This window comes from Nicotiana tomentosiformis, chromosome 11 (assembly GCF_000390325.3).
Source record: "Nicotiana tomentosiformis chromosome 11, ASM39032v3, whole genome shotgun sequence".
Lineage (NCBI taxonomy): Eukaryota > Viridiplantae > Streptophyta > Magnoliopsida > Solanales > Solanaceae > Nicotiana > Nicotiana tomentosiformis.
The window spans coordinates 99,540,150-99,552,301 of record NC_090822.1 but is presented as its reverse complement, the minus strand read 5'-3'; the positions used below and the strand labels follow the sequence as shown (position 1 = coordinate 99,552,301).

General features: G+C 35.0%; 1 protein-coding gene across 1 annotated transcript; it reads right to left on the bottom strand.

The window, feature by feature from the left end:
• Window positions 1-322: 322 nt before the first annotated feature.
• On the bottom strand, window positions 323-6,085 carry LOC104119721 (BEL1-like homeodomain protein 1). Its single transcript, XM_009631297.4, has 7 exons — window positions 5,873-6,085; window positions 5,070-5,630; window positions 4,410-4,982; window positions 2,969-3,351; window positions 2,361-2,421; window positions 1,750-2,041; window positions 323-1,241 (listed from the first exon to the last, which is right to left on the bottom strand). Exons 2-7 carry the CDS (start codon window positions 5,448-5,450, stop codon window positions 739-741), a joined length of 2,193 nt encoding a protein of 730 aa, XP_009629592.1. The 5' UTR covers window positions 5,451-5,630; window positions 5,873-6,085; the 3' UTR covers window positions 323-738.
• Window positions 6,086-12,152: the final 6,067 nt, after the last annotated feature.

Sequence of the window (12,152 nt, the reverse complement as noted above, 5' to 3'; positions counted from 1 at the left end):
GGCTCTAATTCACATCGACAACAATCTTTTCCACTTTGCCTCCTACAAAGGGTAGGTTTATATTATCCCAGCTCTTGCATAATTATTTATAGCATTCTTTTAGCACGAGCATGCTTTGATACAATCTAAAGAAAGGCATATTTTTGCAAAATTGACAATGAAAAGATATACTATATTAAAATAGCCTTTGTTAATGAGCGTTTTACCCCAAAGTGAGATTTTTAAGCTAGACTTTTGATTAATTAGTCGGGGCTCAAAGCGGGTACTTGACACCGAGCAAAAAACCCAAAAAGAAAAAACAATGTAGCGCTAGCCTTAGAAATAGCTGCAAAATTTATCTGAATATATGCAAATTAAGACAAAACAAATACAAATTTACAACATACTATAGTTTACATTCCTTGAGATTTTTTCTTTTTCTTTTTGTTGCAGCAACATCCTTAAATAATCCAAGCTAGCTAGCTATTTGAATAGAAAAACAAAAATAATTGTATCTTCATTAGAAACTGGAAGTATAACCTATATACTAACTAAATTCTACCTATATATGACTAAAGCTCAACTCCCTTCTTTTATACATCATGTACCTGAAAATTTCCTCAAACTTGTTGTACTTTCATGTCTCAACTTCTTTCCGCTAGCATTGTCAATGAGGTTCAGGGCATTCATATATTTCCAATATTACCTGCAAAACTTTTCTGGAGACTTGAAAGGGAGAGATCAGTGAGATTATATGTATCAAGAAACAAAATCTGGTAATAGTTGAGCCGCGTATCGCTTCCCACTCTGAAAATCAATGTTTTCATAGGTTATACTTGGATGAGAAGGTTGAGGATTGGTCATTCTATTGTAATGAGTTTCAATTCTTCCCATTTCAATCCCAATGTTTTGGTTAGGCAAAAAGTTGTGTTGATTCCCTGAGAGGACTAAGTTTTCAGAAGGTGGAAGCCCTAATGTAAGAGAAACACCATTTCCTTGAAACCTTGTGGCCATTTGTTGTTCTGGATTAAACCTTCCAAATTCTCCCATTGTACTATAGGCAGTCATTAGAGGGTAGCTCTGATCTCTTGCTTGCCTGTTATCGCCGTTGAACTTTTCGCCTTTGCGCGTGTTTCCGGCTTTCATTTCCGTCTCCATTGAGAGAATACTACTTGAAGAATTCTGCATATCGTTTCTTGGCTTTTTGTTGTTCCTTTCAGAAGTACTGTTCTCCATGTTTAATGAGCCAATGAAGGAGAAACCTGTTGAGAGAAGCTTGTTAGATAATGTGTCTCAACACATACACACAATTTAAGAGAGACAAATTGTAATGAGCTTAGTTGACCTATATATCGACAATATTGTATAACTACAGTAAATCATTTATGATTTATGGCAGAGGTGGATCCAGAATTTGAAGTTTATGGATTGTTCATCAAGTATGATTCATGTAACTTCGAGTTTAAATGTTGATGTAGTACATGTGTGTGTGTTAGAGAGAGAGCGTAATTTCAGGTATGCAGTTAGTTTTCAAGAAATTCCTTTTGATCTTAGGTACGACCTTAGGAAGTTTGTTTTGGCTGCTACTCTTTTATAGTTGTGTGTGTATTGACTAAGTCATCCTAGGTTGTTTATCAAGTATGATTCATGCATGTAACGTCGAGTTTAAATGTCGATGTAGTAGCTATGTGTATTTGTGTGTGTGTGTGTGTGTGTGTGAGAGAGAGAGAGAGAGAGAGAGAGAGAGAGAGAGAGAGAGATTAGAAAAACCTGCAGCTTGAGCTGGAAGTGAGCCAGCAGTTGGAGATGTTGAAATGGTTGAACAAGAAATTTCTGTGGGAGAAGCATCCTGCAATATGCTACTAATTTGCTTGTCCTTTCTAAGGTTAGTGGTCTCTTGTGGAGAACTTGATTTTGTGCGCATCTCTTTGTTAGGCTCAATATTGTTTGCGTTTTCTTCTAAACCATTTTGCTCTTGATTATTCTTCACTTCTTCCAAGTACATTTCCTCCACCATTGGCTTCCATAGTCGAACTCTAGCATTTATGAACCAGTTGGAGACCTGCAATTCATGCATTTAATTAGGAAGTGGTACGTACTTTCACAACAGAGGAAAGTGTTTCAAGAATGCGTTCAAGTTATATACACATATGCCTTTAAGTTATATACACATGTCTAGTATAAGGAATTTTTATACCATCATATTATTTTACCTACTGTAGCAAGTAATTTGTCTTATTTTTAAGATTGCAAACTCAATATTCTTTGAGTGACCTGATAGTGTAAAAATTATTTATATTGACAGTGCTATAAAACTTAATTTTAAAAAATTACGAGCTTATTAGCAAAATTAAAGAGAAGATAATGGAATTTTCAAGAACCTGGCTCCTCGTTAACCCTGTTTGCTTGGCAAGCATAATTTTATCTGAATCTTTGGGGTACCTGCAAGACCAAAAAAATAAAATCCCTAGTTACATCTCCGGTCCTACCAGTTTGGAGGGTGGAAAAAACAGGTTTTATTTTAATTTTCTCTAGAGAAATGACTTTAGGCAAAAGCTTTTTACTAGTCATTTTCCAAGAAAATTTCGTTAGACATGATTTTTTAAAGATGTTCAATTTATATAATAAATTTGAAAAAGATCGTAACTGTGATCTCCTTAAAATGTTTCTACATGGTGTAAAATGGTTTTATGAGATCGAAGTTTATTTTTTAGGATACACGGTAAAGAATTCGTATACTAGCAGTACAATTTTACTAACTATAGTAGATTACTTGTTGTATTTTTCAAGTTATTATAAGTTCCACTTATTACGAATAATTACATATCTCTACCTTATAAGTGATTTGACAATGTACAATATCACCTTGCAGATGTTAACTTCTATTTTCAAGTGAGTTTAAGTTATATGAACTATCGTTATAAGAATTTATAACACTGTCAGATCATCCAAAGAATATCTACCGGCTTTTCGAGTAATTGGCACTTACGGATGCAGAAAATGCTCGAAAAGCCAAGCACGAAGTACTGAGACAGCTCTTTCCGGCAAACCTCGTTGGGGTCTCCAAGCATTTGGTTGCATCATTCCTAGCTGTTGGAGTGCACGTTGTTGCCTAAGATGATGATCCACATATCTTAGCCTAGATGATGATCCTTCAATTTTCCCTCCCAAGCTAATATCTTCTTCTCCTAAGCTTTTGCTTGTCGCCTTTATTTGTCCAGTTATAGCATCTTTTAGGCAACGAAATTGCTTCGAAATTGTATGCAAAGCAAGTTGAGTGTATGATTTTGCTGATCCAATTCCTGCTGCTTCCTCAAATGATGCTACAATTATTTGCATCTGGTGATGGTACTGTCTATACCTTTGCTCCACCTAACCAAATCCAAAGTTAAAAAAGATCCTTTAAGACAACTACTTAAAACAAGTGGACTATTCTCGTTTGGACAATATTTAATTGAATTTGAAAACGAGTATTTGAAGTTGAAGTTGAAAAAGAGTGTTCGAAAGTCGAAATTGTGTCCTAGTCGGAATTCCACTTGAAAAGAAATTTAACGTTTTGCTGAGTAAAAATTTATTTCACTTGAAATATTCTTCAAACCAAATTTTCAACTTCAAATTCTTTGTTTAAAGTTCAAATTGAAATAAGGGACAAAAATATAAAACAACCTTGTTCAAGTAAATATTATTGAGGGAAAAGTTTAATGTAAGTGATTCTCAAATGAAAGGTAAGAATATTTCATAGCTTGAAAGGTTCAAAGTAAAAGAAAAATGAATAAGAACACGTGCTTTGATTTTTGTCAACTCAACAAGACATTTTAGGTTTCTTATCTTTAACTTTAGTTGGACCCGCAGAAGAAAATTTAGAACCACACAATCATCAGTTTTGTATATCACACAGAACCAACGTGATTGGTGACTCTTTAATGGAATTGCTTAGCTTCAACATGAACAAAATTGTAACTTTGAAAAATCAACAATTATTGCAAGTATGAATCAACCGTAACTTGACCCCTCCATCTCCCAAAAAATCCAAATAAATAAAACAAATGAAGTAACTAGAATTAATGAAATTAAAGGCCAAACTTTCTTCTCAAGAATTAAGGAACACAAATAGAGGCCTAGCTAGAAATTTGGGTTTATAGATTTTGAATTCTTGAAAAGACAATTTGTTGAATTTTTGATAAAATATTTATAAATATTTAAATGAATTTTTTAACACAAATACAAGGTCTAGGCCAAAGCTACTAGATTCTGACGAACGAGTAGAATTATAGCTCCCCCAATACAGATTTTTACAATTTTTGGATCATGTAATTTGCCTAAACGAAACTCCAATTCAAGAAACTTGATATTGATCTTTGATTAAGGAAGAAGAGGGAAAAAACTTATAGAACATGATATAATATGAATTAGATAGATCATAGAAGTACCTCATCAAGCATGCTAATAAGTTTGGCCTTTTTCATTTGAAGTTCTTGTCTTTGAACAGTTGTAAGCTCAGCAACACTATTTTTCTGGCTACTAGTTTCACCTGATCCACTAGTAGGAGCAGCAGCAGCAACATCACTACTCAAAGGCATTAATTCATTATCCAATAATTTGTCCTTCTCCTTAGCCCCAACCTCTTTGATGTTTTTTCCAACATTAACAACTTCATCAAGAAGCTCTTGTGCAGCTTTTAGGTACTTAGAACCAACAATCATTCCATTAGAAAATGAAGAAGATGATGCCCCTGATCCTCGAATATGATTGTTATTAGTATTTGTTCGCGGCGATGATGATGATAATATTCCAACTTGATGATTAGTATGTGGTGAAATCTCATGGTGGTCTAGTGGAAAAGACCTGAAATTCATCTGTTGTTGTTGTTGTTGTTGTGGGGAAAGACTTAGAGAAAGACCTTGATGTTGTTGCGTCGGTGATACCAACCCGGGTCTTTGGAACCCCAATTGGGAAGCAAAGTCCGTGGTTGTGCCTCCGCCGGAGTTGGGAGAAACTACGGCCTGAAACAAATCAATTGAATCCTTTAAAAACTATGGAGTGCGCTAAATAATAGGAAATAAATTATTCTCTAAGAGCTTGTCCAGTACCGTCGGTATATGTGATTGGCTTTCATTTCTACCACCGCCGCCGCCGCCGCCGCCGCTATTTTGAACATCAGAGCTCCACAAACGTTGGAGAAGGCCATGATGAGAGGCAGAAACGTCGTGGACAGAGGGGCGGCTCGGATCGTGAAAACTTGTCGGAAGAGGTACGCCGACGAAGTGTTGCGTGTGGGCTTGCGAAGGAAGTGGCCCGTGGGCCAAATTTCCTGCGGTTGCGGAATTCAAGAAAAACATGTTTGCTTGTTGAAGATGTTGTTGTTGTTGCTGTTGAGTGTCAGTATAGCCAATATAGTTAGGGTTCATCAGATAAAGTGTCTGCAGACCATCAGCTTGGATTTCTGAGCTCCCTTGATAGTACATCGCCATAGATTTCAACACCTATAAAAAACTGACCTCACTCTTAAATGCTTAACCAATCAAGAAAATCTGTCTTTTTTTTTTCCTCCAATATATGAAACTATTTCAAGAAATCTTGTTAAAGAAAGCTTAGGTCATCCAAATTTGGAAGTCACTTGTAACACCTGCAGATAGTACTGATGATGGAACCTGAAAGAAAGTAAGAGAGAAGAAGCTTATGATAAATCCATGCAATATTCTATAGATGGCAAACATTTTTGTCATAGAAAATAGCATACTAAGAGTTATAATATTATATAATTAACAGCTCAAATTTGAAACTATATTTGATGAATCTTGATTGAGGACGGCTTTTGACTATGATGTGTCAACTAAGAGGAAAAAAGATGGAGAGTTTGTTAAGTATGGGGAACAATAAAATTTGTGCTTACTCTGACAAATATATGAAGGCTAGCTATATCAAGGATCTTCAACAATAAACTAAACAGAAAATAAATTTAATAAAAAGATGAAGAAAGAAAGGTATTATAGAGGGGGAGAGAATGATTTTGAGAAGTTGCCTTCTTGTCAGATTCTTAAGTTTTCTGCAAACTCCACTGCACAAAAGGGGAATATGAATAAAGAGATTTTTATTAGTGCTAGTCTCCCAACATATCCTCCCACTCCACCGTTATAATCGGATTCAGAATTTAAAACAAAATGAGTTCTTACAATAACTTTAATTTAATATGTAGTAATAATTGAATTTACATTCAAATACTTATAGATATATAATAAATTTCTTAATAAATATAAAGGTTTACAAAAGCTATGCATGAACTCATAACTAATAAGCTAGGTCCGGTCCCGCCTACCCCTGTCAAAACACAATACAAGAAATGGTTAAGAAAGAAAAAGTGTGACCATTTTGGTAATTACCTGAGTTTTTTTTTCTTACTGTTTTAAAAGGATAGATGATTGAAAAGGTAATATTGAGAGTCTTTATTTTTAACGTTTCTTTTGTTTTTGTAAAGTCTTCCTTCTCTTCTCTGGGCATTTGTTTGTTTAATAAATTAAATTTGGTGTTAGGTACGTTTGATGGAAATTGGAAAAGTTTAATTAAACATATTGAATTTGTTTTTCCTTCTTCTTTTTTTTGATTTCTTTAGTGTGTGTGTGTATAGTGAATTTAACACTAGAAAGAAAGTAGGCCAGGGATAAGGAAAATGAGGACATCTACTTCCACCAATTGACGGGTCAGTAATAATTGATATGTGACAAAACAAGATGCCAGAAGTCCCTCGATTTTCTTTAATTCTATTTATGACCCACATATGTTTTCTGGGTATAGATAGAACTTTTCTTTCCTTCCGGTGGCTTGATTGCTTTTTTAATTAGATTTTACATTTTAAGCACTGTAAAAGAAATTTTCATTTTTTTTGTTACCAAAAATAATTTAGTGATTTTCCGTGATATTAAGGAAATTAAAGTCGAATGACTTTTTTTATAAAAAATAATCCAATGACTTAGATGTAATAAAGTAAAAATTAAATGACAACCAATGAAATTAATTTGTGAATCTTGCCCACCTCCTAAAGATTTTCTTTGTTTCTGCTCGATGGCAATAAACTTTTGGTTTTGTTGACAGTCATTGTGGTTATTTAATCTTTTTGCTAGTTAAAGAGAGATTATATTAACTTAACTATAAATAAATAAATAAATAAATAGATAGAGAAAGGAGGATTATTACAAAGAGGAATTAAACGCAGTTTTTTGGTTCCAAGTGAGTCCTGAAAGTGATAAATCAAAACAGGGTAATGTTCATAGTCTATATTTTTTTCAAAACCCGCCAAATGTCAGCCATTGCATTTACAGTTCTCTATTCGTTTAATCCGAATAGGAAAGATAATGAGAATTCACTAAAAATTCTCTTAAATTATCGGTGTATATTAAAAGGCTAATTTTTTTCGTTATAGGGATGTGAAAAGTATGTAAGCTAACACAAATCACTCCCATTGTTGAACATCTAATAGTGGTACATGAATTTTTAAAACTCGACTAAAGACCAAAATGAACTGTATCGAACTGATTATTAGATTTCTTTTAATAAAAACATAATTTTTTATATAAATTTATGATCGTGCCTTTTATAAAAGCAAGTTGGAAAAATTCTGAAACGTACCGAATAAATTTACATATGAAAAATATTACTATATTTTATATACTAAGTTTGAAAAGTACCAAAGCATTAATTTTTTTTTTCTTGGGCCTTGGAATTATGAAAATGGCAACAAGTGACCAATAATTAATATTCTAAATCTCAACTTTCAAACATATTCTACTACTCATATGGAAATTAAATTAATTCCAACATATCGGGTAGCAAGCCATTAGGATTCTAGCGATCTACAGTAGCAAACTATAAGGTATTCGATATCGATCTTTCCTCTCGTATGATTTGGATTTCTCTTGTCGGATAATAATCCTCTAATAAGCTTTATTCTTGATTCTCACCTTGATTAGTATTTTTTCACTCGTATAATTTATATTTCTCTTATCTTTGCATAATTTGTTTTACGCTACCAAATAATAGTGCGATGAATCTCTATTCTGGACTCTCTCATATTCTATTATTAATTTTAAAATAGTAAAAATATCTAGAAAATTTTGCCAAAGTCTTATGCAAGTACATATTTATCGCATACTAACTTCGACTAGCAACTTTTGCATGACGTTTTTAAAAATATACTAAAAATTAACCGAATCATATCAATACCAAAAAGAAACCGAGATGATTGGGGCGATTTTGAAAAGCCTAATTTTGATTATACAAAATGAAATAACAAAAAAATTAGTATGGTATAAATTTTATAAAATAACTAGCTGAACCGAATCATCGACAACCCTAACATCTAATACTCTTGAAACATTAATGTAGAACTTGCATTATGTCTTTATGGCAATAGAAATAATATCATATCCGATCATTGAGCTTTAATGCATTTTTAATTATTTTGATCACTGCATTGTGTGATTTCCAGAATAATGGCATGCAGAGTACCTTTACTAGGTCCCCATCAAAAGATTGTAAAACGTCTGACCCTAAAATACAGTAGTAGGTGCGTACCAAATTAAAGTCATGGACCATATGACAACTTCAACAAAGAAAAAAGTGTCCCTCCACACCTTTCCTCAGCTCCAAAAAGTTATTAAATCTTAATGAATAGTATAGGTCAAGTTCTTGAAGTACATATCATACTTCAAAATCAAGGACCAATACTTACTACATTTTTTTTTTTATTTTTTGGTTTATCAGGATATCTATATTGGACCAAATTAAATCTGAGCTTGCATCGAAAAGTCTGGGTAAAGCTCTTCCTAACAAAAATGAATAAATATTTAAAACTCGAATCTAAAACTTCTGATTAATTATAAAAATGAGTACTTACTGTTTTACCATTAACACGACCGGTATCAAGTACCAATACTTACATATGCTTGATAGGGAAATTACTCTATATAGTCAGTCTTCTTTAAGGGACAGTTTCTCCTTCAAGATGCAATCAAACCATTTTTCTTAGAAGATGTCATCTGAAATCCTAGATTCAGCTTTCTTGAATTGATTATCACAAGAATTAGAATTCTTTCTTCTTTCGCTTTTATCCTGATCATGCAGCCTTTTCAAATTCTGTCAGCTTCCTTTTGTCAACTGAAAACAACTTGATGATATATAGTCTCTGAAGCATAGTCTATCAATTTTCCTATAAATTACTCTATATAGTACTATTAGACTTTCAGGGTCGTTTGGTACATGCGATAAGGATAATAATATGGGGATAAAATTTGGGATTAATTTTTTTCAATATTTGATTTGAGGTATTAGTTAATCCCACGATAAGTTTTACATCAAAATGGTGAGGGATAGCTAATCTCATGGGATTTCCCACGATAGTACCAAACGACCCCTCAATTATTTCAAAATGGTACTAATAGCACTCAATCATTATACATTACCGTACTTTTAGTACTTTAACTGCAAAGTTTCATGGTTCAAATTAGGGGTGTACAAATAAAACCGACAAATCGCACCAATCTAATAATTCGAGTCAAATTCGAGAAAAGAAATCCGACTATGGTTTGGTTTGATTTGGTTTGGTGTTGGAAAAAAAACCGACTATTTACCCGTAAAACGGTACAGTTGAATTTATACGTGGTTTCTAGACAAGTGAACTAATTTGATCCTGAAGTAATGCAATAATTGAAGAAATGTATAATACTTAGCCTTGACATGTAGACGAAACAATAGAAATAACAATTTCGGGAACACAATTTCCAGGCACAGTAATGATGAGATCAAAAAGCAAGAAAGTAAGATTGTATTAAACTTTATATAGAATGTAGTATAAGTTTTTCCAGAAAATTCATATCCTCTACAATGATAACTGGGCTCACTATTTATAGCTATGTCTAGGGAAGAAGGTCCTAGGATCGTGTCCTCATTTAATGTCAATTATGCAGGTCATTTATGAAGACGTAATGGTGGACATAAATGCCAAATTTTCTGTAACGGACCGACGTTCTTAATGTGGAAGAATATTTCCTATTAAATACTATCGGGCGCAGAGCATCTAACACACCTTTATGAACGTTATCCTTTTCGGTGACAAGTAGAATGACTGTGTTCGGTTCTGTCATTCCTATCTTGGGTTCCACGTATCCTCCCTTTAGACGACCACGTGTCATATCATATTTAACCATATACAAATAGTCCCCCTACTTTCTGGTGAGATAACTTTGTGTTACCGGAAAGTTGGTAGAAATACCTTTTTGGCGGAAATTACTATAACTCCCTCTGAAGGTTCCTGACAGTTGATTAGACGCACGTCTCTCCGATTTAATGCCCCGAACACGCGTCATCCCATGATTCAACACAACATTTGCCGATTATCGAGGTAATTATGGCTATGAATTTAGCCGCCAAAATTTTACTTATACGCCACATTTTTTTCCTTTGCATTTCATAATTTCTCAAACTCCTGATTTGTATCTCTGTTTTCCATTCTTTCTCTAGTTCTATCTAAACACAAAACCTTTCCCTTCTTCTTTTTCAATGGATTTTTCCTCTAAGCGTGCTGGTTCTACAAAAAATAAGAACAAAATCGAGGACTCTGTTCCTCCAACGGTGGGTTTCATCATCCCAAGAAAACTCAGTACCACAAAGGACCTTGAAGAGAAATTCCCTACTGCTAATCCTCGTACATGGGTTGTTAGTAAGTATCCTTCTTTCATTCGTCCTTCCATTATTCCTGCTGTGAAGGAAGACTGTCGCTGCCATGAGTTGGATATCATCGCTCCTGATCTATCGGAGCGAGTGACCCTTCCCGAGGAAGGTTTTACATACTTTTACATGTATCCATTTAATTTGGTTGCGTTTTCTTTGAGTTGAGAGCTTGATTCCGTGATTGCGGAGTTTTGCCTTCGCTACCAAGTACGTTTGGTACAGGTAAGTGTGGAGGGCGGTTGCCTGCCTCCGATGCTTATGCCAGGAAACTGGAGAGGAGCTAACCTTAGCTCATATGATGAATCTCTATTCCCCCAAAATCTTCTGCGGAGGAATGATAAACCTCTGCAAGAGTGTCCACCAAGCTTTGCTGTTTAGCATGGATGATGACAACGACCGTGGATGGATGGAATGGTTCATTGAAGTTTCCACCAACAACATCATTCTGACAATGGCTTCATCTTTTCTGGCCGCTTGGAACTGCACTCGTAAGTTCTTTGTTTTGTATTTCTTGTTACTAGATATTCCTTTATGGTCGTATCAACTCTTTACCCTTCACATATTTCAGAAACTCGATGGATCCCACTGGTGGTGGAAGGTTTCGATTGGTGGGTTCAGAAGATCTTGGACGTCACAACGCCCGAAACTCGTTTGTGGAAAGAACTGGCCCTTAAATATGGGTGGAAGGCCAAAAATCATGGTAATTTTAATTTACCTTTCTTCCATTTTTTGTATATGAAGCACTTGGTTGTACCTTCTGACTTATTCATGGAATTAGGTCTACCTACAGGCTCTATTGTTGTCCCCGAGGAGGACGTTTTGGCTGATCCTGCTAATGTAGCGAGGATGCTTCAGGAGGCACTTAATCGAACATATATCTCCGGGCCTGTTTTGGGCGCAAACATTTCTTTACAGAGTCCCTGGCTGGAGAATAAGCAATCAAAGAGAAGACGTTCCTCCGCGGCTGGGGAAAAGAATAAGAGGGCAAAGACTGATGCCCCCGAGTCATCTCCGGTAGTGATGACGACTGGTCCTCCTTACGGACCAGTCATAGATACCGTGATGATTGATGGTGATGAAGAAGTTATTTATGAGGGAGCTTCTTTACATAGAAGGCGACGATCCTCATCATCTCAACAAGATGCTCGACCTATTGAGATAGCTACACCAACTAAAGACAATGTTTTGGCACTTTGGTTATAATATGATTTGGTAGAATATACTAACTCCCGTTTTCGGGCCTCAATTGTTATAACCGGTGTTGCGGGGCTTAGTCCTGGGTCTTTGTCGTCTTTTGTTGGAGAGCGTCCAACAGCCAGCACTGCATTTGATGCAGTTGCTTCTCATTCTTTAACTCCATCAGCTTCATCTCCCACTTTCACCAACACCAGCAACTGCTACATCACTTCCATCTTTATCCACTCTTCCACCAGCAGTTGCTATATCACCTC

What these genes read in the sequence shown, in the direction of transcription:
- LOC104119721 (XM_009631297.4), bottom strand. Translation starts at nt 5,450, where the DNA reads ATGGCGATGTACTATCAAGGGAGCTCAGAAATCCAAGCTGATGGTCTG. An exon ending in GCCAATCACATATACCGACG is followed by an intron (nt 4,983 to 5,069) that starts GTACTGGACAAG and finishes GATTTGTTTCAG; the next exon opens with GCCGTAGTTTCTCCCAACTC. An exon ending in CAGGGTTAACGAGGAGCCAG is followed by an intron (nt 2,042 to 2,360) that starts GTTCTTGAAAAT and finishes CATGAATTGCAG; the next exon opens with GTCTCCAACTGGTTCATAAA.